The sequence below is a fragment of the Maylandia zebra genome, linkage group LG7 (assembly GCF_041146795.1).
Source record: "Maylandia zebra isolate NMK-2024a linkage group LG7, Mzebra_GT3a, whole genome shotgun sequence".
Classification (NCBI taxonomy): domain Eukaryota; kingdom Metazoa; phylum Chordata; class Actinopteri; order Cichliformes; family Cichlidae; genus Maylandia; species Maylandia zebra.
This window is the reverse complement of record NC_135173.1, coordinates 20,545,041-20,571,120: the sequence shown is the minus strand read 5'-3', so window position 1 is coordinate 20,571,120 and position 26,080 is coordinate 20,545,041. Positions and strand designations below refer to the sequence as shown.

At 42.3% G+C, this 26,080-nt stretch overlaps 1 protein-coding gene across 2 annotated transcripts; it reads left to right on the top strand.

The window, feature by feature from the left end:
- Positions 1-20,709: 20,709 nt before the first annotated feature.
- On the top strand, positions 20,710-25,819 carry avpr1aa (arginine vasopressin receptor 1Aa). 2 transcript variants are annotated; one of them, XM_004563838.4, is made up of 3 exons: positions 20,710-21,779; positions 23,725-23,946; positions 24,350-25,819. In XM_004563838.4, exons 1-3 carry the CDS (start codon positions 20,831-20,833, stop codon positions 24,460-24,462), a joined length of 1,284 nt encoding a protein of 427 aa, XP_004563895.1. In that variant the 5' UTR covers positions 20,710-20,830; the 3' UTR covers positions 24,463-25,819. The 2 variants fall into 2 exon arrangements, with proteins under 2 accessions (XP_004563895.1, XP_012778032.1); XM_012922578.3 differs by having other exon boundaries at positions 23,725-24,443.
- Positions 25,820-26,080: the final 261 nt, after the last annotated feature.

Sequence of the window (26,080 nt, the reverse complement as noted above, 5' to 3'; positions counted from 1 at the left end):
TGACTTGAATAAAATACAAAATTCTGAAAGTGAACATTGTGTACTGTAAATGATTAAACACTAATTTTGGATTTGAATTGTGATTGGGAATGGACTGTACAACAAAAATGCAATGACATGTGAAGAGGGATCTGAAAAATGCAACGGCCCAAGTATCTTACGTAAGATGGGATCAGACTCCCATGACTGTGTGAGAGCAGAACAGCAGGTCATTACACAGGATGGCTGTAAGCGAAGTTCACATTCAGCTGAGGAAATGATCTTGAACGTCACAGTGACTCGTTGAATGTGTAGAAACATTTAGGTGCAGCTCGGCTGTTGTTTGAGCAATTAACCTACGGTATAAGTGCAGCTCTAATAAAACACGTTTTATTTTTGTTTTGGTCTGTTTTTAATGTCATTTTTTAAAGATACAATTAAGAAAAAACAATATTATAATAATGTGATAAAACCTGCTTAAATCCACACATTACACAGTCATTTCATCACTGTTGTTAGTGTAGTGCAACGATGCTAATGTCGAAAGCAACTAAAGGAGAGATATTTATATCTATGATAACAGAGGAATGTTCTACAATGAGGACAGTTATCATAGTAGGATTTTTACACTTGTATGCTTTATTCTGATGACTCTTTTTTTTAAAGTTCATTATGTGTTTAAATGTTTAAAAATGTATATTAATGGTTCCAATACAAAAAGTGAGTGGTTTAAAATGTATTGAAATAAGTTTAAATGAGTTTAAATGAGAACGTGGAAGCCATACAAATGTATGTGATGTGTGCTGCTGGTACTAATGACTCTCTGCCAGACAACAGCTGGTGTCAGCACCGCCCCTCCCAAGAAATCCTCAATGTCTACATGCAATTTAAAAATGAGAAGTGGGCACTGGCACCAGAGATGAGGCTGAATAAACATACCCCCCTCTGGACATCGTTCAGTGTGCCCACCCCCAAGGCCCTATTTGTATGTGTCAAGAGAATAAAAGTAATGAGACTGTCTAAGTTGTGGAAAAAAATTGAGTCACACGTTACCATGCGGGGACAGAGAAGGAGTACCTCCCCTGCCCCTTAGTGCATCCAAAAGGACATCCAGCTAAGGGTCCAGTAGCACCACCAAGTGTCACCAAGACCGGGGCAGTCCACCCAACCCCACAATAGAGGAAAAACTACACCTGCCCTAACATTCAGTCAACTTCCAAACTACATAAGACAATAGACACCCAGGTTGAGTCTGTCCTCCACCTCTGGTAGATCCTCCACCGCCTGCAGAGTGGTCTTCTCAAAATCAGGCACCACCTGCAAAAAGATGGTAAAAACCTTCCTGCCAGCTAAAGAGGCCCCTAGTTCAAGGCCCCAGTGTCAGGGCCGGGCCCCAGTGCATGCACCAGCCCACAATACCGGCAACACACAAACAGGACTCAAATTCCCCAGGCACAGCCAGAGCTTCAGCCTGGAGGCGGAGAGCCCCCAGAACCCCAAGTCCCCAAGCCTGCCCCGGACCCACTCAGGAGCAGCATGGCTGGTAACCTATGGCCAGGTCAGTAACCAACTGGTCATAATCTACTAGTTATGACCAGCTACTTTATGCGTTGAGCTATAATAATCTACCAAGAAATAATGACAGTCTGTGAGTTTTTTCCAAACTCCCGCAATTTAAAACAGGTTGGCATCACTAACTGTGATTAGCCGATAGCCTATTGGGGGGGGGTTTCGGCTTAGCTCATACTCTGCTTTGCATTGATGCATTCAGCTACTGCTAGCTATTGCTGAGATGACATGAAACACCATATGGGTTCATATTCAGCTGGTTAATTTAATCCAGAAAGAAGGGACAGATGTTTTGTCAGCGTGACAGAGGCGAGCCACGCCGTCCCTTCTGCTGGTATGAGCTGTAGATTTTGTGTGACCCGGTGGACTATGTGTGCTGCTGCCGTGCCCTGATGGCAGTCTTGACCCATTACCCCCACCCATTCCCTTCTATTTGGAGCCCTGAGTACTGATATTTGCACGTGCCTTGTGAAGTGAAGTGACCATTTGTTTTTACGCAGCAATGCACGCCAGCCATGACCCAGGTCTGCAACTAAGGTTGTGTTTTTCAGAACTTTTGAGACTGTTGCAATTAAAGGGCTGTTTCAGTTTGGTATCAGGAACCTTAGTGAATAAACACTATTCAACATCACTTTTACCAGTATAACATGTTATTCTCCCCTATACCCAAGAGGCTTTACTTGCTTTCTTTTATTTGTTTGTTCTTTTGAACTGAAATCACTAAATTGAGACTGCTACATTGGAAAATGAAACTCTTGTGTTGTGGCTTATTTCCATAATTCATATTTTAATTCACATTCTGGGTTATAGTCATTAACAACAGAGAACCAGGCCCTGCTCATTGGTACATGGGACGGGTGCTACACGATTGTTGTAGAAGGAACACAACAACTCTATCAAGTCTCTGGTCACCATTACCCCACAACCACCAGCCTGAACTGCTGGCACAAGGCAGGATGGATCCATGCTTTTGTGTTGTTAACATCAAATTATGACATTTGAATATTGCTGTAGAAATGGAGACTCATAAGGCAACTGGACTTTTTTCCCGTCATCTGTTGTTCAGTTTTGGTCATCCTGTGCCAGTCTCCTGTTTTAGCTCATAGTAGTGTTCTTCTTATGTTTTAGCCCATCTGCTACAAGGTTGTTTGTATTGCATGCTCAGATGCAGTTTCTAAAATACTCAGTCACTTAAATCCTCTTTTTTATCTGCAATTTGAGCTTTAGCAGGGCATTTTGGCTCTATTTGTGTACATTAATTCAATGAATTGCTGCCAAGTGATTGTCTCATTAGATGTTTGCATTAACAATCAGTTGAAGTGTCTGATGAGTGTAAAGCAGACAAAGCTAATAAGCCATCCTCAGATTATATAGCCTGTATTTGCCTTGCTCATACCCTGGAGGTCCACCAGTTTGAAGACGATCACTGCATCCATTAATTTCTAGGGCACCAACACAACAGGCAAATAAGGAAATGCCTGAGTTGAATGACCGCGATATGTGCCGAATTAAAACAAAAACTGTTTCATATGTCTGTTGACTCAATCATCTCTCATCATCATCTCTCTAATCATCGTGTGAGCAATTGTTTACTAAATTACACTTTGGTTAAATTTCGATTATGTCATTAATGTAGGTCATGATTAGAAACCTGAATGTCCTGCTTACTAAAGAACTGATTTATCATCAGCCTGGAGGCCAAACAAAAGCGTGCAAAAGTACATACAAACTTATGTAATGAACCTATTATAAGTGACCTTTCTGGAGATGCTGTTCTTTGCCATCAATTCAGTCATAAAGTAAACAGAGTTAATTTAATGTTTTGTTTAATGTGATCTTTGTTTGACTGAGGTCGCCCAGGAGACAATCTGAGTCGTGAGTTTATAAGAGAAGCAGAAGTCTAAATAAGAAGGTACAGGCTCTTGGCTTTTAAAGTTTCTCTTTAGACCCTTTAGTTTCACGTTTGCAGGTGCTCCTTCTTGGCGCCGTGCTGTGTCAGATTCACAGAATATGTCAAATGATGAACTTGGGGTTATTGTATTGTGTGAGGTATTGAAGACTTAAGCCAGACAGAACAAACAGCATCAAAGCAATTTATCAAAGCAATTTATCAAAGCGGAAATTCTTCTACTGCGTGAAACTGCATATGTCTGTCACATAAATAACATATGCAATCTCAAGGTAAGATTTACAGGTGTGAGAAAATCCTTTGGAATCTGTTGGAATTACAAGAATTTCTGCTCCGATTGCTTGCTTACAGTTTTTTACAGTCGCTAACAAGCGCCTACCCATACTTCAGATACTTTTTCTAAACTCTTAACACAGACCCACACCTACAAAACACAATTGGCCAAATGGATAATATCCTTCCCAAAAATACACTTTGTTAAATATATACTAACTCCTCATTTCAAAATTAGAACACATCTTTCTCTGCACACACTAACTGTACAAAAACACTATAAATCTGACTCAAAATGAAATTAGTCTGTCAAAGAATAACACTTGTTTTCACTTCACAAGGTACATGCAGTCAATCAAAGTACACCAGGTTTCAAAATACTGGCTATTATTGACATTACAAAAACTGCATAGACTTTTATGTTTCAGTTTCACAGGTATTTGCATGCGAAACATGCAATCCACCATATTGACACCAGAAATGTCTTGGTTGGTAACTGTATGTCCACATGTACAGTAATGTTCACATTCAAAAGCATTCCAGTAAAAAGCAAACAAGTTTTTGTTTCTTTACTGTTTACCACAGGAGGTACAGTAGAAACACGGTATGATAGGACAGAGAAAGTTTTACAGTATTGCTTACAGTGAACAAAATATCCATGAAACACACAAGAGCATTCTGAACAAAAAAACAACAGCAAAAAGCCAAGATAAAAAGGGGGGAGGGGGGCTAAAAAAAGGCAAAAAAGTTGAATCTAATCTCTGCGATCTTCAGGGTTAGGCCACATGTTTTCATCAACATCACATCTGATGTCAGCCAAGTCGATGCACCTGTGATAAAACCGCCTGGTATGTCGGATCCACCCTTGGCAATCGTCAACTGTGATGTCCCTGGAGCCAGCATCCATGGCTTCAAGGAGGGACATCTGGTCATGTGGCTGATGGTCATAAACCTTCCACCGCCATGCAGAAAAGAACTCCTCTATGGGGTTGAGGAAAGGTGAATAGGGTGGAAGGAAGAGACTCACCAGTCTTGGGTGGACTTCAAACCATGTTGTTATTGCTTGCGAGTGATGGAAAGCCACATTGTCCCAGGTAATTACAAAGGTCCTCATGTTTTCACCCTCCTGACCCTGCTCTGGAACCAGGCGCTGGTGGAGATCATTGAGAAAGGCAAGCAAGCGCTCTGTATTATAGGGTCCAACCTGACATTTGTGAAGGAGTAATCCTGCATTTGCAATTGCTGCACACATGGTAATGTTTGCCCCTCTCTGTCCTGGCACATCAACTGTGGCCCTTTTTCCAATTACATTCCGTCCACGTCGACGCCTTTTGGCCAGATTGAATCCTGCCTCATCGATGTATATGAATTCATGAGGGGCCTGGTTGGCCTCCAATTCCATAACTCTCTGAAACAAAGTTTATGTAAGTCATGTTAGTACTGTATACCATACTGTACTGTAACCTAGTATTGTGTAGGTTACCTACTTGCAAAGTGCAAAGCTTATAGAACTGGACATTGGATTGAATATACACTGTACCTGGACATATTGTCGTCGTAGCTCCTTGACCCTCTCACTGTTCCTCTCAAAGGGAACAGTGTAGAGCTGCTTCATCCGCACTCTATGTTTGGACAATGTCCGCGAAATGGTTGTGAGGCTGATTCTATCGATATTGTCAAATATCTCATGGTCCGCCACAATTCTGGTTTGTATTTCACGCAGTTTTATTGCATTATTTGCAGTAACCATTTCCACAATGGCAAGCTCCTGATCATTACTGAGGAGCTTTCCTCTTCCCCCAGAGGGTGGAAGACGTTGCATTCTTTAGAAAGACAGACAATTCAACATATGCATTACTGTATGACCATATTGACATGTCAAGTGAGAATAGGAACAATCCATGTAAAATGCAATACTTACCTGTTGGTTTGTTGAAAGGTGCGTATAATGGAGGCAACCGTTGACCGCCTCAAATTGGGCTGCACTCTTTCACCAGCCTCTCTTAGTGAAAGACCATGGTTGATTACATGGTCAATGATAGTGGCACGGATTTCATCACTGACTACTGTTCTTGCAGCCCTTGGAATGCCACCACCACGCATTCTGGATTCAGGCCAACCAACAGCAGGGGAGCTGAGGGAGGTGAGAATAGAGCCGACGAGTTGAATCTGTTTTTCAATAGATTCGACACCACAGTGTCTGCTCCCACCCCCACAACCTCACCTGTAGTCAGCCTGGAATCCAGAACCACACCACTGTGCCAGCCTCTCTCTTCACATGGCGCTGTTGCCTCCTGTGAGATTCCTGACACCCCTCCCCCACCCATCACCTTCACTCAATACCAGGTTGAGATGCAAATGAGGAGACTTCACTCAGGCAAGTCTGCTGGACCAGACGGAGTGAGTCCCCTTGTCCTCAAGGCCTGTGCCCCCCAGCTGTGTGGAGTCTTTCATAAACTGTTTATGCTGAGTCTGAGTCTGCAGAGGGTCCCGGTGATGTGGAAGACATCATGCCTCGTCCCTGTACCAAAGACGCCTCGTCCCAGTGGCCCCCAGGATTACAGGCCCGTGGCACTGACCTCCCACATCATGAAGACCCTGGAAAGGCTCATCCTGGACCAGCTGCGACCCATAGTAAGACCACATCTGGATCCCCTTCAGTTCGCTTATCAGCCTCGTCTCGGAACAGAGGACACCATCATCTACCTGCTCAATCGTGTCTACACCCATCTGGACCAGCCGGCGAGCACTGTGAGGGTCATGTTTTTTGACTTTTCCAGTGCTTTCAACACCATCAGGCCGACCCTCCTGGGTGATAAGTTAGCAGCGATGCAGGTGGATGCTTCTCTGGTGTCCTGGATTGTTGATTACCTGACAGGAAGACCACAATATGTACGTCTCCCACAGTGTGTGTCTGACAAGGTGATTAGCAACACAGGGGCACCACAGGGGACTGTCCTCTCCCCCTTCCTCTTCACCCTCTACACCACAGACTTCAGCCACTGCACAGAGACCTGCCATCTTCAGAAGTTTTCTGATGACTCTGCGGTGGTTGGATGCATCAGCAGGGATGATGAGACAGAGTACCGGGCTGTGGTCGACTCCTTTGTCACGTGGTGTGAGCAGAATCATCTGCAGCTCAACGTGGCAAAGACCAAGGAACTGATCGTGGACTTCAGGAAGACCAGGAAACACTTGACCCCTGTTTCAATCCAGGGGGTCAGTGTTGACATTGTGGAGGACTATAAATACCTTGGAGTACACATTGACAATAAACTGGACTGGGCTAAAAACACCACAGCACTTTACAGGAAGGGCCAGAGTCGTCTCTATTTTTTGAGGCGACTGAGGTCCTTCAACATCTGCCAGAAAATGCTGAGGATTTTCTATGAGTCTGTGGTGGCCAGTGTGATCCTCTATGCTGTTGCATGCTGGGGGAGCAGGCTGAGGGTCGCAGATGCCAACAGACTTAATAAACTGATCCGTAAGGCCAGCAATGTTGTGGGGATGGAGCTGGACTCCCTCAAGGTGGTGTCGGAGAGGCGGATGCTGTCCAAGATAAAGACAATGTTGGATAACACCTCCCACCCACTCCATGACATGTTGGTCAGTCACAGGAGCTCGTTCAGTGAGAGACTGAGATTACCGAAAAGCACCACTGAACGACACAGGAAATCATTCCTGCCTGTGGCCATCTCCCTGTACAACGCATCCACTTAACACACTGTTTGCTGCTACAACTACACATGTTTCTTTTCCAAATATTTATTTATAAGTGACTTATGTATGTATGTATGTATATATATGTATATATTGTACTATTCTTAGTTAGCGTATTGTCTGTCTTGTCTTAATGTTGGTTTAAAATGGAGCACTGTAACAAAAAATAATTTCCCCCAGGGATCAATAAAGTATTCTGATTCTGATTCTGATTCTTACACCTATACCTTGCCCTCTCCTTGGGCCTGCTCTTCTCTCTGGGCCCCTTGCTCTTACTCCTCCTCGACCAGACATTACAGTGTTTGTCTTTTTTTTGTTTCCAAAAACATCACTCCTCAAGGTCTTGCCTTATGAACCCCACTGAGTCTAAGCCAGAATGGAAGAAGGTGTGGTTGGCCCAATTTACCCAACATAAATCAGCTGTGTGTCAATTATTCAATTGTTTGTTTGTTTACAGCTGAGATATATTTTTGATATTGATATTGTTTTTGTACTGATATCATTGCAGGGGCAGAGGTTTTTATACTGTATCTACGGTTTGGAATATTGTTTTTGCTATTGTGGGATGTTGTGTGTTAACATTCGTAGATACTACAAGAACAGTCCATAGTTTTGTTGGGAGGTATAACTTGTCTGTTAAGAAAATGTAAGCATTGTGGAAATGTGTTCACTGACTGCATATTGGGTGAACACGACATGAAATGTGTGAATGGTATGGCCACAACAGACCGATCCTGTGCTAATTGTGTTTAGAGTTTTGCAAATGTGACAACTGTTTGGACAAACGCTTGTTAGCGACTGTAAAAAACTGTAATGTGTTCTGAGCTTCACATAAGTTAGCTCACTGACTTCTCATTTACTGAGCAGGTTGGACGTTGGTGAAAACGATGATTCACTTTCACAGAACCTTAGATAAAGCCTTTTAGAAACGCAAACCAAAAAAGGCTACAAACACATTTCTAGGTCTGGGTGCTCATCAATCAATCAATCCATCCATCCATTTTCTTCTGTTTATCCAGTTCAGGGTTCGGGTTGGAGCCGAGGCAGGAGGCAGAGTACAGCTAATTTAGAATTATCAATGAAGTGACATGTGTTAGGAAGAAGCATAGACAAGTAAACTCCACACATAAAGGCACCACTCTGACTTGTGGATTCAAGCCCACACTGAAAAAAAGGGATTGGCCATCTCTTGGATTTACGTAAGCATCTTGCGTGTATTTAACTGTGATGGCATGCCACACATGGTAAGCTCCACACCTCATCACCCGTTGATTCACTTTAGTTTAATTTACAGTCACTACTTTAAAATATTCTATTTATTGTTCAATATCATTTCTTTATTAAATGTATTCATTTTTCCATCACACCTTCCAATGTTTATATGGAGTGCACACATATTAACCTTGCAAGGTCAAAGTTCTGTTTTATGTTATATTAATACATCTTTCTTTGTTTGAGTTACCTGGGGGTTGGTGTCTCCTCCTGTCTGGCAAAAGGTGTGGCAAAGGGCTGGGAGACCTGAAGTACTGCTGACAGCCTAATTGGATTGCACCACATGCTTCATTGCCTGGGGGGTGTTTCATGTTTGTTTAAATGTTTTGTATTAGTTGGTTATATGGCAGCCATCTTGTTTTCCCCCGTGTGTGTCATTTGATTTAGCTAAACCAGTATTTAAGTCCCCCTGTGTCATTTCAGCAGGTCAGTTTACCATATGTTTGTTTGAGGTTTTGTTAATTATTATCTTGAGTTTAGTCTATTGAGTTGACCTCTTTTATTGGTCTGCCTGTTTAAGTTTTGGCTTTGTTAAATATATTTTCATATTTTTGGGTCAATAAAACACGTTTTTTGAATTAAAACCACCTGTGTCCTTTATGCTTTACTGCTTGGTCCCTGACAATTGGTGGCAGCAGTGGGATCATCCAGTATTGGACACAGGTCTTTTTTCTTTTTCTTTTTTTCTTTCTTCTGTTTTTCCCCATGAGGAGGAAGAATGCATCGTGGTGGCAAGAATGAAAAGAAAAAGGGATCTGCTCAGCAAACCTGCGAAGAGGAGGAAAATGGAGCCTCAGGAGTCACTGAAGTTGTGGAGAGAGTTGAAAAGGAGCCTACTTTGTCTGATCTAGTCAATATGCTACATGCTCACATGGAACAACAGGACATCCGGGATGCAAAACAGAGTGAGTTAAATGCACGACAAGAACAGCGATTTAAAGCCTTTCAACATCAGTTTAGACTTTTGCAGTCAGAAATCCAAGTCAGAACATCACCATCAGATTCTGCAGAAGCTCGCTCTGAATCATTAGAGTTTGATATTCATCCTTCTTCCTCTGTTCAGCAGGCCCAGGCTGAACCAGTTATGACTAATTCCAATCCAGCCATTTCACCAGCATTTCAGTTTCCCCTACAAATAGAGGGCAGATTGGAAAGATTAACTGAAGCTGATGATATTGAACATTTCCTGATCACATTTGAACGTATGGCTACAGCTTATCGACGGCAGAAGTCAGATTGGGTTTTTCATTTGATACCCTTGCTTACTGGTAAAGCTAGAGGTGCCTATGTTCACATGGACATTGATGATTCATTAGACTATGATAAAGTGAAATCAGCTATTCTGTCAAAATATGACATTAACCCTGAAACATATAGGCAAAGATTCAGATCCCTGGACGTTCAACCAGATGAAAGCCCTCGTGAGCTATATGCGAGACTGAAGGAGCTTTATGGGAAATGGATCCAGCCAAAGGGTAAAACTATTCATGACATTGGTGAAACTATAATCTTGGAGCAGTTTCTCAGAATGTTATCTCCTGAGCTTCAGGTTTGGATCAGAGAACACAACCCTGGTTCAGCAATGGAAGCGGCTCGGTTAGCTGATGTTTTTGTTGCTGCCAGAAAGAAGGGGCAAGCATGGAGCCATAATGCATGGAAGGTATCGAGGGACACTCGGAAGATACCTCAGCAAAACCATCTGGATTCAGCAAATACAAGCACCAGTAAGAGCTCTCAGTCTACCACTAGACCACCAAAGGCCTCTGGTAAGAAGCTCATTTGTTATCTTTGTGGATTAGAGGGCCATACAAAACCTGTGCCCAAGAAATTCTGCTAAAATGGTGCAAATGTGTTTTGCTCCTCGTTCTAATGCTGATCCTGAGCAGGAGAGTGACAAATCCATCAAAATGAGCCAGATTGAAGTGAATGGGGTTCTACTCAATGCCCTTCTTGACTCTGGCAGTTCTCGGTCTCTTATTCACTCAGATTTTGCCCCACCTAATATTGTTCGCACCAGTGATACAATTTCAATCTGTTGTGTCCATGGAGATGAGAAAAGATATCCGACAGCTGACATCTACATTAAAGTTCAGGACCAGATGTATCTGCTGAATGTGGGTGTTGTGAACAGTTTGCCTTACTCTGCCGTGTTAGGGCGTGACCTTCCTGTGCTTTTTGATTTGTTGGAGTCTGAGCAGACTGAGGAGTGCAATGTAGCTGTTACCAGAGCTCAGGCTAAGCAAGTCAGTACCCACTCTGAGACCCTGAGTGCCCTGCCTTTTTTTAATGAGGAGTTTGAGACAACTGTGGTGAAGCCACGGAAGACCCGCAGACAAAGAAGGCAGGAGAAATTCAAATTTTCACCTGTGGATACACTAACAGACGCTGAGCCAACACCGTCACCCCTAGGGTTTAATATTCTAACTGAAATTGCTGAACTCCAAAAATCTGATCAATCTTTAATATCTCTTTTCTGGAAGGCTAAAGAAAAGGAACCTGGAGTGGAGCAGGTTAACAGTGAATACATCTTGCAAAATGACATTCTCTATCGTCAGCAGGGGTCGGTGCTGCAGCTGGTGGTTCCCCAGAAGGTTAGAAACGCCATTCTCACCTTAGGGCATTCTATTCCGTGGGCTGGCCACCTTGGTAAACACAAGACCACAGCTCGCATCAAACATCATTTCTACTGGCCTGGTCTTAGCAAAGATGTGGCTCAGTTTTGTAAAAGTTGCCCACAGTGTCAGATAACATCTGCTAAAATCCCCCATAGAGCTCCACTCCAACCTCTCCCTGTCATCGGCACTCCTTTTGAGCGTCTTGGAATGGCTATTGTAGGGCCTGTTGAGAGGAGCAAAGCAGGAAATCGTTACATGCTTGTTGTAACAGATTATGCCACAAAATATCCTGAGGTGTTCCCTTTAAAATCTATAAAGGCCAAGCCCATTGCATTTTGTTTAGTGCAGTTCTTTGCAAGAGTTGGGTTTCCACGAGAAATACTAACTGATCAAGGCACTAACTTCATGTCTACTCTGTTAAAGCAAGTTTATCAGTTGTTGGGCATCCGGAGTCTGAGAACTTCACCATACCACCCTCAAACTGATGGGCTGACAGAACGGTTTAACCAGACATTGAAACAGATGCTCAGGAAGTTTGTCAACGACAGTGGTAACGATTGGGATCAATGGCTGCCATATCTACTCTTTGCTTATAGAGAAGTCCCCCAAGCCTCCACAGGTTTTTCACCTTTTGAGCTGTTGTATGGTTATGAGGTTCGTGGCCCTCTAACTCTGTTAAAGGAGATTTGGGAGGGAGACAAGGTGGAGGGGGGATCCAAGAACATTTTGTCTTATGTCATTCAGATGAGAGAACGGTTGGAGAAAATGGGTGAACTTGCTCAATCACATATGGTGGAGGCCCAGCAGCAGCAGAAGTCTTGGTATGATAAATCTGCTCGTCAGCGTGTGTTTGAGCCAGGACAAAAGGTGCTCGTGCTCCTCCCCAGTGACAACAACAAATTGTTGGCAAAGTGGCAGGGGCCATTTGAAGTCATGAGGAAGCTGGGACCCACCACATATGAGGTGTCCACCCCAGGGCAGTTGCGCTCCAGCAAGGTCTTGCATATAAACCTTCTGAAGGAGTGGGTGGAGCGTATTGAACACAAGGCGGATGCAATGCTCATACGGCGAGTGCCTGAAGAAGATGAAGCAGATGAGCAATATCTACCACCTGCTGGCTCTCTAGATTATGATCTCAGCCATCTCCCAGAGGACAAGCAGCAGCAGGTGAGAGAAATGTGTAAATCAGCAGTCTTTCAAGAGAATCCAGGGAGAACTGACATTGTCGAACATGATATTGTGGTACGAGAAGGTGCCTCTGTGAGACGATTAAGTTACAGGATCCCAGAACGTCTGCTGCCTTCATTGAAGAAGGAAATCTATTTGATGCTATCTCTAGGGATCATTGAAAGATCTAAGAGTGAATGGTGCAACCCTGTGGTCTTGGTACCCAAAAAGGATGAGAGTATGAGGTTCTGCATTGATTTCAGGTACCTGAACTCCATATCCATGTTTGACTCCTACCCGACACCAAGAATTGATGATCTACTTGAACGTCTGGGAAAAGCAAGGTACCTGACCACAATAGATCTGTGTAAGGGTTACTGGCAGGTCCCACTCACTCAACGGTCCAGAGAGTTCACAGCATTCAGAACACCATGGGGGCTTTTCCAATTTACAGTCTTGCCATTTGGACTACATGGAGCTCCAGCAACTTTCCAACGGCTGATGGATCAGGTATTACATGACTGCTCTGACTTTGCTGCTGCTTACTTGGATGATATTGTTATCCACAGCAACACCTGGGAGGAGCATGTGGAACACCTGCGAACTGTTCTGGACCACCTGCACTCAGCTGGGTTGACGGTGAATCCGTCAAAGTGTGTTTTCGCCGCTGCTGAGACAGAATACCTGGGCCATGTCATCGGCAAGGGGGTTATCAGGCCACAAGTCAGCAAAATCGAGGCCATGGAATCATCCCCCCTGCCCCAAACAAGGAAGCAGCTGAGATCCTTTTTGGGCATGGCAGGTTTCTACCGTCGTTTCATCCCTCAGTTCTCCAACAGGGCAGCTCTGCTCACAGACCTGACGGGATCACGTTCCCCCAATTACATCCAGTGGACAGAGGAGGCAGTGGCAGCGTTTCATGACATACAACAGTCACTAAGTAAGCAACCGGTTTTGTACAGTCCCAACTTTGATGAACCATTCATATTACAGACTGATGCTTCAGATCGGGGCCTGGGAGCTGTCCTCCTTCAGGAAACCATGGAAGGCCGCCATCCAGTGGCTTACATCAGCCGGAAACTGTTTCCACGGGAAGTTCGGTATTCCACAGTAGAGAAGGAGACCTTAGCGATCAAGTGGGCCCTGGACTCCTTCCGCTACTATCTACTGGGAAGAGACTTCACCTTGGAAACTAATCACAAAGCACTACAGTGGCTTGAGCAGATGAAGGACACAAATGGGCGAATTACCCGCTGGTACCTGGCCTTACAGCCATTCCGATTCACTGTCCACCACGTACCAGGCAAGGAGAACCTTACTGCTGACTATCTCTCTCGCTGTTCCAGCGAGAGCTCTGAAGAGGGGAGGTGTGTGATGGCATGCCACACATGGTAAGCTCCACACCTCATCACCCGCTGATTCACTTTAGTTTAATTTACAGTCACTACTTTAAAATATTCTATTTATTGTTCAATATCATTTCTTTATTAAATGTATTCATTTTTCCATCACACCTTCCAATGTTTATATGGAGTGCACACATATTAACCTTGCAAGGTCAAAGTTCTGTTTTATGTTATATTAATACATCTTTCTTTGTTTGAGTTACCTGGGGGTTGGTGTCTCCTCCTGTCTGGCAAAAGGTGTGGCAAAGGGCTGGGAGACCTGAAGTACTGCTGACAGCCTAATTGGATTGCACCACATGCTTCATTGCCTGGGGGGTGTTTCATGTTTGTTTAAATGTTTTGTATTAGTTGGTTATATGGCAGCCATCTTGTTTTCCCCCGTGTGTGTCATTTGGTTTAGCTAAACCAGTATTTAAGTCCCCCTGTGTCATTTCAGCAGGTCAGTTTACCATATGTTTGTTTGAGGTTTTGTTAATTATTATCTTGAGTTTAGTCTATTGAGTTGACCTCTTTTATTGGTCTGCCTGTTTAAGTTTTGGCTTTGTTAAATATATTTTCATATTTTTGGGTCAATAAAACACGTTTTTTTTTTTTTTTAAATTAAAACCACCTGTGTCCTTTATGCTTTACTGCTTGGTCCCTGACATTAACACAATTGCCTCATTCTTTAAAGTTAATGACTATATAGTGTTGAAATTACATGATATGCAGAGAGGGCAGATTAAACTGTTCATATCGTGTTCGAGTGAAGTGAGTCAATAGTATAGCAATGTTGAATCTCACGACACCGCACGGGATTTTAGTCTTGCACGCGTTGGATCGTGGTTTGAGGAAGGCATCCATCTCAGTCAAGTTGAGCAGCTGCCTCTACTTTTTTCGGTATACCCAAAAAAGTAAATTGTGTGGTTGTTATATTAAAAAAGTCTACCTTGTGATTTGAACACAAAAATTTCATGTTTCTATCTTGAACGTAATTAAATCATGTAGGATCTGTATGAAATTCTACAACTTAATTTGTTCTTGTTGAGATGACATGATACAGTCTAGTAAGAGTGGTTAGTTGCTGGACTCATTAAATTCACAAGATCACACGAGATTTCAAACTGCAGGAAAATCACTGGAGTTATAAGAGGCAGACAACTGCACACACCACGTGTATGCTATTTATTGTAGTTTAACCTGTCAAGGACAAATGTACAGAAAATTCTGCATCAAGCCTTGAAATCATATCAATTTCTACTTTTGTTAAGCCTGGATTGGTGCCATGGTGGTTAGTGCTGTTGCCTCACAGCAAGAAGACCCTGGGTTCAAATCCACAATCTGGCTAGTTTGCACTGGTTTCTCTCTGGGTATTCTGGCTTCCTCTCATAGTTAAAAGTCATGCAGTTGTTAAAGTTGGGTTAATTTGTGATTCTGAATTACCTGTGAATGTGAGCACAAATGCTGTCCAGGGTGTACCCTGCCTCTTACCCTATCATTTCTGGATTATGCCCCAGCCTCCCTGCAACATGGATAAAGAGAGGAGGACGGTCGTTGTAGATCCATTCAATTCTTATGTTAACCAGACTCTAGACTTTGTTGAACATTATGTAATATAAAGACAACATGTAGTATTTAAGTGACCGAGTAGTATTGGGGTAAAAGTTATTGAATAGTGTTGAAATAAAATGACAAAATTGCAAAGGATAAAAATATACCAAGAGCTCACTTTACTTCATCTAAACATGTTTCAATCGTGTTTTATCAACACAAAATGCACAGGTTTATTGAATATGAATAAGTTGTGTTGATTTATCTCAGTTGTTTAAGTGTCTGCCAAAGCAAAACGGTTGTGTGCAACTAATGTCCACTACTGAATTAAGTAAATCCAACATGGCCTTTTTTTCAGTGCAGGATCTTCTTGCTATGAAACAAGAAACAAATGTTTTTTAATGTATTTTTTAATTACTAGTCTTTTTTTTAGCAACTGTAATCAAGATTGCTGACCTGTAATTAAAAACACTCTCAACAGCAAAATCCACCATCCATCCCCCCATTGCCTGATGCTTGTCTGACCCCAAGGCAGCAGTTTAAGCAGAGATGTCCCTCTCCAACTCCTCTGAAGGGAGACACAAGGGGGTTCTTAAAGTAGCTGAGAGATGTAATCTCTCCAGCGTGTCTTCGGTCTGTCCTAAAGGGCTGCCATGGGGCCTATGCCCTATGGCAGCCCTATGGTAGCTGGGATAGGCTCCAGCCCCCGTAAATCTTAATTGGATGAGCATGGATGGCAAAGCTAAACATTTCGGAGAAAGTACAAACAACAGAATGAAAGGAATTTTTAAAATCCACTCTGAGTCCCAAACCACTAATAGTATAAGCTACACACCTCAAGAAGATGGTTTGGACAACGCATTGTAGCATCCATTGTTTGAATTCCTTGACAAATTTCTTTATCCCTCATTAAAACAAACCAAACAAAAGAAAATCCAAAATGCTCAAAGAGTCTGAGCAGCTCTTATTGAAACATACTGATGATGCCATAGCCCTGACACTACACACTGCCCTGTCACACCTGGAGAAGAGAGACACATATGTGAGAATGCTGTTTGTAGATTACAGCTCAGCATTCAATACCATCATTCCCTCGAAGCTGGACAGGAAACTGCAGGATCTAGGACTGAGCAGCTCCCTCTGCAGCTGGATCCTTAGCTTCCTGTCTGACAGACGTCAAGTGGTCAGACTGGGCAGCATCATCTCATCCCCCATCACACTGAACACTGGTGCTCCACAGGGGTGTGTACTGAGCCCTCTCCTGTACTCACTCTACACCTACGACTGCACGGCCACTAACAACTCCAACATCATTGTGAAGTTTGCGGACGACACTACAGTGGTGGGTCTTATCACCAATGGTGATGAGACGGCTTACAGGGAGGAGGTCAGCGCCCTGACCCACTGGTGTCAAGACAACCATCTCACCCTCAACGTCGCAAAGACAAAGGAGTTGATAGTGGACTTCCGGAGGTGCAGAGAAGTACACACCCCCATCACCATCAACGGCGCTGCTGTGGAGAGAGTGAGCAGCTTCCGGTTCCTTGGTGTACATCTGGCTGAGGATCTTACGTGGTCAGTACACACAAACAAAACAGTGAAGAAGGCGCAGCAGCGCCTCTTCTTTCTCAGGAGACTGAAAAGATTCGGCATGAGCCCCCGCATCCTCAGGACCTTCTATCACTGTGCCATTGAGAGCATCCTCACTGGATGCATCACCACCTGGTATGGCAACAGCACCGCCTACAACCGCAAAGCTCTCCAGCGAGTAGTGCGGCGCTCTGAACGGATAATTGGAGGTGAGCTTCCCTCCCTCCAAGACATCTACAGGAAGCGGTGCCTGAGGAATGCGGGGAGGATCATCAAGGACTCCAGTCACCCCAGCCATAAACTGTTCAGACTGCTTCCATCAGGAAGGAGGTTCTGCAGCATCCGGTCCCGTACCAGCAGACTGAGAGACAGCTTCTTCCATCAGGCCATCAGACTGCTGAACACGTCATAGACACCTCACCTCCACTACTGGAACTTCAACATTATGCACTCCATACTGTACAGTAACGCCTCTGTTTTGCACATGTCTCACTCTGTATATTTTATTTTATATATTTTATTTATTGTTTACTCTATTTAATTTGTAAAATATGTGTACACACACACACACACACACACACACACACACACACACGTAGAAAAATATTTAGTATACACATCCAGAAATGCATATACTATTATATATTGTACATATATTTATTAGTTTCAGATGTAGCCATTCTTGTATTTTGCTTGTTTACATTATTGTATTTTGCACAACTCTGTTGCTTGTGAAGCTCGCACACAAGAATTTCACTCACATGTGCTGTACCAATGTACCTGCACATGTGATGTGACAATAAAAGTGATTTGATTTGATTTGATACTCCTGAGAGGGAAGCATCACAGACGTTGTTAGGTTTTCTATTGTTGATTGTCATTTATGCTTAGAAATATTTAACCATATATGCTTAGAGGTGTATAATCGATTGTGTAGTGATAGGATGTGTGATCTTTAGCAGGCTGCAAAGGCTTGGTGTGTATTCCACACTGGATGGGAGCATGGGAAGAGGTCGTACCTTGTTTTATTGTTTTATGGCAGGATAAACGTGGCTGTATCTGTTTTAGGCTAAGTGCCTTTTGTTTAGATGAACCGCTGGACTTCCAGACCAGCAGGTTTAGGGAAGTCATTTATGGGGTCACACTCTGACCCCACACACACACACACACACACACACACACACACACACACACACACACACACACACACACACACACACAGGCAAGGTACTCTTTGTTTGTATGTAGACGTCATATGTTAATGAACCTATGCATATTCATGTAACCTCGATAAAAGAGCAGTGTTACGGGGGAGTGGACGAGAGCAACTGGGGTCAAGCGAAGGAACGGCGTTTGTCCGGTTCTCTCCCGTGCACGAGAAACATGAAGAACTTTGCCTACTTCGTGTCTTGCTTGCTGTGTAATTATATTGTCTTCAACGTTCCAGCGAATAGGTTCAAGCTACAAACCTATCAGACGTGATTCAGACTGACTGCTTTGGTTACTGCAGACACAACGTGCATTCCCATGATTCCTGAGCCCAGACACACAACACGCAGTTTAGGTTGGTGAACGGAGCTGTCATGCTTTGTAACCAACGGGACAAATCAAGCCTGGAGCTGTAATAACAGCACAAAAGGTTTCTGGTGAACATATTTAAAAACAGAAGATGAGAAAAATGTGTCTGTCCAGCATGAAGGGAGGCATCCACTATACTGTCCTTGAACCCCTCAAGATCCGCTAAGGCTGCTGTAGAGCATGTGGATGGATAATAATCAGGGCTCCCAGAGAGGAAGCAGTTTTGCTGGACAACAGAAATTACCCTTGCTTATGATTCTGATGGAAAGATTGTCAAAAAATTGACTTTGGGTCGCTGAGAAAACTTAATTATAACAGTGAACCAGTTTAACCAGTGCACAGGAAATTTTAGGATAAGAGTTCCAGTTTGCAGTGCTCATAATTGGAGCTCAACCGGAAATGAAAGTGCAGAGCTGGATGATAGGTGCAATGTAAACACAATAAAGATAACCATCCTCAGTATCAGCACATGGATCAGATAAGATGAATTGCTGCCAGACATCCGCAACCAGTTTGCAATCATGTGCTTTTTTTAATAGAAATTGGGATACTCAAGTTACATTATGGGTCACCTGGAAACGTCACCAACAACAGAAATAAGAAAGCAACAGTAGAGGTTAAACTGTGGAGGACAAGAGAGCCAGAGGTGATGCAGTGAAAAGGTTGCAGGCAGGGCAGAATACCGCGGTGATGTCAAGCAAAAAAATCAAATCCTTTTGATAAATGTGCTTTTCCTTTGTTATTTAATAATGTTTGATCCCCATCGAGCTGCACTAGGCCGTCTTCACCTCCATCTTTTGTTCCCACTCATGCGCTGAAAGTTTCTTTATAATCATATCCTACAAAGTGTATTTGGAAATATATGCACCTGTTGCTCAAAGCACTGAAAACTTACAATATTTAGGATGTTTTGGCATCTTCAAACAAAACTTTGAACACTTTTGTGTAGCAGCTCGGAAAGCTAAAACAGGATAGCTTCCTGAAAACATTAGCAAACCTCTTCACAAGTTTGAACAGTAAATTCCTTCAAATATTTCTTTCAAAAATGAATTCAGTGCATTTTGATTGTTTAAACTAAAACCACTTTGTGCTAAGAGTATGTCATTTGCTGGAAACCTGACTGAAACTGGAGCTAAAAGTGCAGAGAAGGCAGATTCACAAGAACAATCGACTGCAGCAAATAAGTTAATTTTAATGTTATTAATCATTAGTAAGAGAATTTCTTTCAGCTAGGAATGAATTAATCACAGAATAAACCAAGTCACAGTTCAGTTTAAACAGTTTTTTTTAAGTGTGGTTTTTATCTGGGCTTTAACAAAAACAACATTCCAGCCTGTTGCCCAACACATTCCTATTAAAGCAACATCACAGCAACACATTTAGAGCCCCGAATGTTTGCAGGTTCAGCTACAGTTACCTTATAACAATTCCTCTGCAAAGCTTATTATGCTGGGGGGGAAAGCATTTAAATGTTATTTGTGAACTGTTGGGTGGGACTGTCTTTTCTTATTGGACCTCAAATATTCATAAAGTGTATGAAAAAAAATTGTAAATAAAAATTGTGTTACTCTGTTCATTGTACTTTAAACACTTTACATTTTCAGCACATTTTGTGACTTTTTAATACCCACAAAAGTTCCTAATAAACAATACCTACGCGGAGTTGTGGTGATGTGGATGTTGTGTAAAGCATCGGGAAGGGCTTAGCTCTGCACTGCAAAAAATGTTTTTTTTTTAGCCATAATGTTGTGGAAGTCACATTTTAAACTTTTTGTCTCCAAAGCAAGACAAGGAATCGGAAACGCAGCACGGATCATTTTTGGCTTGATTATATTTATGCTGATATTCAAACACAGTTTCAAGAAAACGCACGTTTCGCATATTTGAACACTTTAGATTGCGTTGGGTACACCTTCACTGAAAAGTATCCCTCATTGATGTCTATGTTCATTTTGCATTTATTTTTACATTTTATTTGAATTAATGTGTGCTTGCCACAATATAAATTAATCATTAGGTGCCTCATGTTTTTGCAGTGCATCCTGCTTTGCGCACGCAGTCTGAAATTTGACTCGAGTTTAAAAAGCGCTGACAGGAGACACAATTCACAAAGCAACGAGTTTCTCTCTACGGGCGCCAGGTAGCTCCATATACGGATTGGAGAGGCACTTTGCAGCCCCTCTGGCACTAAGTCTTGCTAGGGCGCACAGAGGGGCAGTGCCATGTACGCTCCTGACAAACGTATGCTCCTGAACGAAGAGAACCAGACTTTGGTGTTCACTGTCACCACTGACCTAATGATGGGAACGTCTGGAAACGGCACCGACCAGCATAACGGATCAGATCCGTTTGCAAGGAACGAGGAGGTGGCACAAATAGAGATAATGGTTCTGAGCATCACCTTCGTGGTTGCTGTCATTGGGAACGTAAGCGTCCTGCTGGCCATGTACAACACAAAGAAGAAGATGTCGCGAATGCACCTTTTCATCAAACACCTGAGCCTGGCCGATCTGGTGGTTGCTTTCTTCCAGGTGCTGCCACAGCTGTGCTGGGAAATCACCTTCCGCTTCTACGGCCCAGACTTTCTCTGCAGGATTGTGAAGCACCTCCAGGTGATGGGAATGTTTGCGTCCACCTATATGATGGTGATGATGACCCTGGATCGTTACATTGCCATCTGCCACCCTCTGAAAACCCTACAGCAGTCCACACGACGCTCGTACATCATGATCATCTCCACGTGGATATGTAGCCTGGTGCTCAGCTGTTCACAGTACTTCATCTTCTCCCTGAGCGAGATCCAGAACGGTTCGGGCGTCTACGACTGCTGGGCGCGCTTTATCGAGCCCTGGGGCGCCAGGGCGTACATCACCTGGATAACCGTGGGCATCTTTCTGGTGCCCGTGGTCCTTCTCATGATGTGCTACGGGTTTATCTGCCACAGTATTTGGAAGAATATTAAATACAAGAAAAGAAAAACGACGGCTGGTGCGGCAAGCAGGAATGGACTGATTGGAAAGAACTCGGTCAGCAGCGTTACAACTATCTCAAGAGCCAAACTGAGAACCGTTAAAATGACTTTTGTGATCGTTTTGGCGTACATTGTTTGCTGGGCACCGTTTTTCATCGTGCAGATGTGGTCTGTGTGGGATGAAAACTTCCAGTGGGATGGTGAGTGCTTATAAATGAACAAAATACTTATTAAATGTCACACTTTTAATCGTTCTAAAAATGTTGAGAATTGCAGGGGGAGAAAATGAACAGAAACTTAAGAATCGCGTTGCGCAAGGGGAAAAAAATCCACGAATTGCGCGCCTTTACGCACGAACTTATTTGACAAACAAAAACAAAACGTGTAAACATACTAATCTAAAACGTATACAGTGTCAAACCTTTCACGCACACGCGCTCACATGCACACCCACAACTACATTTCACCAAATAAATGAAATCTTATGTTCCGTACGTGTCCATTTGGAGAATTTTCCAGGGAGATTTAGGAAGGAAAAAACCCTACATCTGCATTTTGAGACGTTAAGTGGTGAAATGTTATGGCGCTTTAAAACCACGCCACTAGTATAAATTATGTGCAAGCAACATATTTTGTCCTGTCCACAAGGTGTTTCCCTTTTATCTCCTCTTGTCTAAAATCAGATTACATCTTTTTTTAACCAAAGTTTTAAGTCACATTAGCCGAACCTGTTTTATACAATTTATATGGTACTAATACAGCAATACTATATTATTGCACTAATTATCAAATGCCCTACTTTGCCTTACTCGAAGTATTTTAACCTGTTTTTTAAAAAGTGAATTCACAGAAAAATATTTCAGACTTTTGTTCAAAGTTTATCAGTCTGACTGTGGATCAGTAGAATTAATTATTGCTGGCTAGCTGATAAGTTCATTCCGTTCTTGGCTGAATTCAATTGTTAACTTTTGGTGACGGTGTTGGGATGGGTAGGTGTGTGTGGGGTGAATGCTAAGAATAAAAATTTACGTGTAAAATTCTTAGGTTAGCTGTATCACTTTTCATTATTATCTCTTTTGTTTTGAAATAAAGTTTTTGAAGTCCTAGTGAGATGGATAATTCCAACAACTCAAACACAAACAATGACAACTGCAATTAGATGATAAAGTCAGATATTGTGGTAGTTAGCTGGAAGGCCAAAGCCCACAAAAATTGGGCCCAAAGCTCTCAGTGAGAGTAAATTTTACAGGAAATTTACAGATGATTCACATTTACACATTTTCAAATTCTGGTTTCTAGTATTTTTCTGCCCTATCATAAAGTGCAACATAAAGTGCAATATAACTCAAATTTGTAGAAATTTGGGGAAGTTCTAAAAAGGCACCATCGTAGGTTTTGTTGTTGTTGCTGTTGTTGTTGTTATATATGTCATCAACCTGCAAATGATTGCAGGTAAAAAACAACAACAATCATTTATATAGCTCTATAAACTCATGTCATGGCACTAAATAAACTGTATGGGCCTACTATATTGGCAGCTGATGAAACAAACTCCTCCCTGAGTTGGACCACTGTTTATAGCTTTCCTCGTCTTCATTATAGTTTTTTTCCTTATAATTTTAGGCACCAAAATTTCTTGTCTTGGCTTAGAAAATGACCGTGGCTGCAGTGAAAACAGATCCTGTCATTTTTTAAATGCGTTAATTTATCGTCATGTCTGTGAAGGTTCTCAGTTTTCTTTGCAAGCTCCTTTGATTAATTTATCGTCGCTTCCTTTGTTACTGGTGTGAGGAACTCTGTGACAGTGAAGACACCAACAGATCACATTATCCTCCAATCAAAGTGTTTCAGATGTAGGAAGAGAGAAGGAATCTATCTGACTAAGTGTCAGTGTTTGAGGAGGTGGATTACCGCCTTTTGCTTATATTATGAAAATTACATTTTATTCCAAAAGTCTTAAAACTAGTTGGATCTGTAACAGAGATTTCTTCTAACTTTGGCACACCTTTGTAACTTTCAGAGTCTGGCACATTTAGGCAGCATTTAGACACCAGAGGCACTGAGTTAAACAGGCATTTCTACAGCCTGTACCAGATGTTTTGCGAATTAATCATCCTTTCCCTCCTTCCTCTCTCTGTTCTCCAGATTCAGAGAACACAGCAGTGTCTCTGTCTGCACTCCTTGCCAGTCTCAACAGCTGCTGTAACCCGTGGATATACATGATCTTCAGTGGCCACCTCCTCCAGGATTTTGTGCAGTGCTTCTCGTGTTGCCGCAAAATCAACACCGACTTCAAGAAAGAAGACTCAGACAGTAGCCTCCGCAGAACGACTTTGCTGACTAAGATGACCAATCGGAGCCCAACAGGTAGTACCGGCTACTGGAGAGAGCTGGATAATTCCTCCAAGCCCTCTATTCAAGCAGAGTAAACACATGTTTGACAGTGGCACCAAATGGCATGAATGACAGGAACTGCAATGTCTTAAAATTATACAGAAAACCAAGCTTTTTTTAGTTTGAAAAAAAAAACATGAAACAGGGTGTTGCGAGGTTCACAGAAGCAGAAAATATGGACACATTAGGGAACGTGCATACATCTTCTTTCTTTCTTTAGATAACCTCAGCAGAAACGTTAGATAAATAATGAGAAAAAAGCATGCACAGGCTTTAAATTGTTCTATTGAATGTAATCATAAATCTTCAATATTCAGTGTTTTGCAGATTCCTGCATGAGTTCTTCTGAGTGTTTTTTTTCCTTTTTTTTCTTTAGCGAGAACCTTTTTTTCCAGGAATCCTGATGCTTTCAAAGGTTGTTGTGCCTCCCCGCAGTGCTGCCGAACACCCTTCCCTGTTAAAGTGTTTACAAAGATAAAACCCATATAGCAGCCGAGATGTGTGTAGTGATGGTGAAAACGACTCTTCCAGACCACTCGTCTCCAAGTAACCAAGGCAGTCACCTCATCCGTTGTGTTTAGCTTTCCGTTTTTCCTGTTTTTCTTAGAACCACATTTTAGTGGCTTGTAAATCTGATTCGAACCTTTTGCTTTGACCTGAGGGAAAAAAAGTAAAATAAAATAAAAAAGGGAAGCATGTGGAGTTACATTTATCAGCCAGATTTTTGTGGTTATGTGCACTTTTATGATTTGTTGAAGGAATTGTTTCATGTTGCACAAGACAGTCCTAAATTTGATGGCTTTCATTTCTGCTCAGCATTGGTAAATGAGATCTCCTTCAAGTTTTATAGACACACACACACACACACACACACACACACACACACACACACACACACACACACACACACACACACACACACACACACACACACACACACACACACAGATAGAAAGCAGGGGGCTCTGATGAAGTGAGACTGACCACTGCTGGATAAGTCAGCCCACCTTCTCACAAACTGTTCCCATGTCTTTCATAAAATCTTGGGAAGAAGCTCACACATTCCACACACAACACATCAGCACACTTCCTGATTTTCCTCAGACATCCTGCACCACTGGTGGTTCTGAGTTTTGGCTTCATTTGCACTCGAGATAAACAACTTCCTGGAAATCAATGTGATATGTGACACCATAATGATTGTCGGATTAAAAATAATCCCCCCCACCCCCACAAAAAAGCTATATTGAATCAAGATTGTACATAGATATTGTGTATATATGTGTGCACTGTGTATCAAAGTATGTACATATCAATTCAAATGTTGCATAGTTGTATATTAAAAACACTTAAATGTCTGTAAATAGGAGTAATATATGTAAATCTATTGGGCATGAGTTGCTGGTCTGTAATGGCTTGTGCAAATCTTTAAGAGGTAACCTACTGTAACACCTTATGTTGAAATATACACGCCAATGTATTAAATATTACGTTGTCTTTGTTCCTGTTTTTACTACATGGAACATTTCATAGTTTGTGCTTCATGAAGCTGGTGCACAGCCACAGAAATTTATGTGTGTTATTTCTGCTGAAAATGAAGTGCTTTGTGAAGTCATGTCTCTTGCCAATCTAAGCAGTTGAAGCTTGCCAAGCTCTGGGATTATGCAACTGCTTGACCTTTCAATTGAAAACGTGTGAATGGGAAATTCTGCTAATGAGCAGCCTTTTGTCAACATGTTGTCCACCCCCATACTGATGGATAATATATGTCCCAATAGAATGAATAGCACCTTGTAATAAAGTGATAAATCATTGTATTAAAAGGTCATTTTACCTATTCAACAGAGTTAAGATTTTTTTACTGTTTATTTTCAGTGTGAGGAGGTTTTGAGATACATCTATCTGTAGGATTTCTTTAGTAGAAAAATGGGCAATGGAAAAATGGAAAATGTCCAGGTAATTTTGTCAGTTTTTTCATAAATGGTAAAATTCAACATGTGGTTAAAAACAGTAGGGGGAAAAAGTCTAACAAGAAAAATCCCTTCATAGTAAAACCATATTTTCACAGATTTTACTGTGTCATGTGCCACAGTTTTCCTGGGTTTTC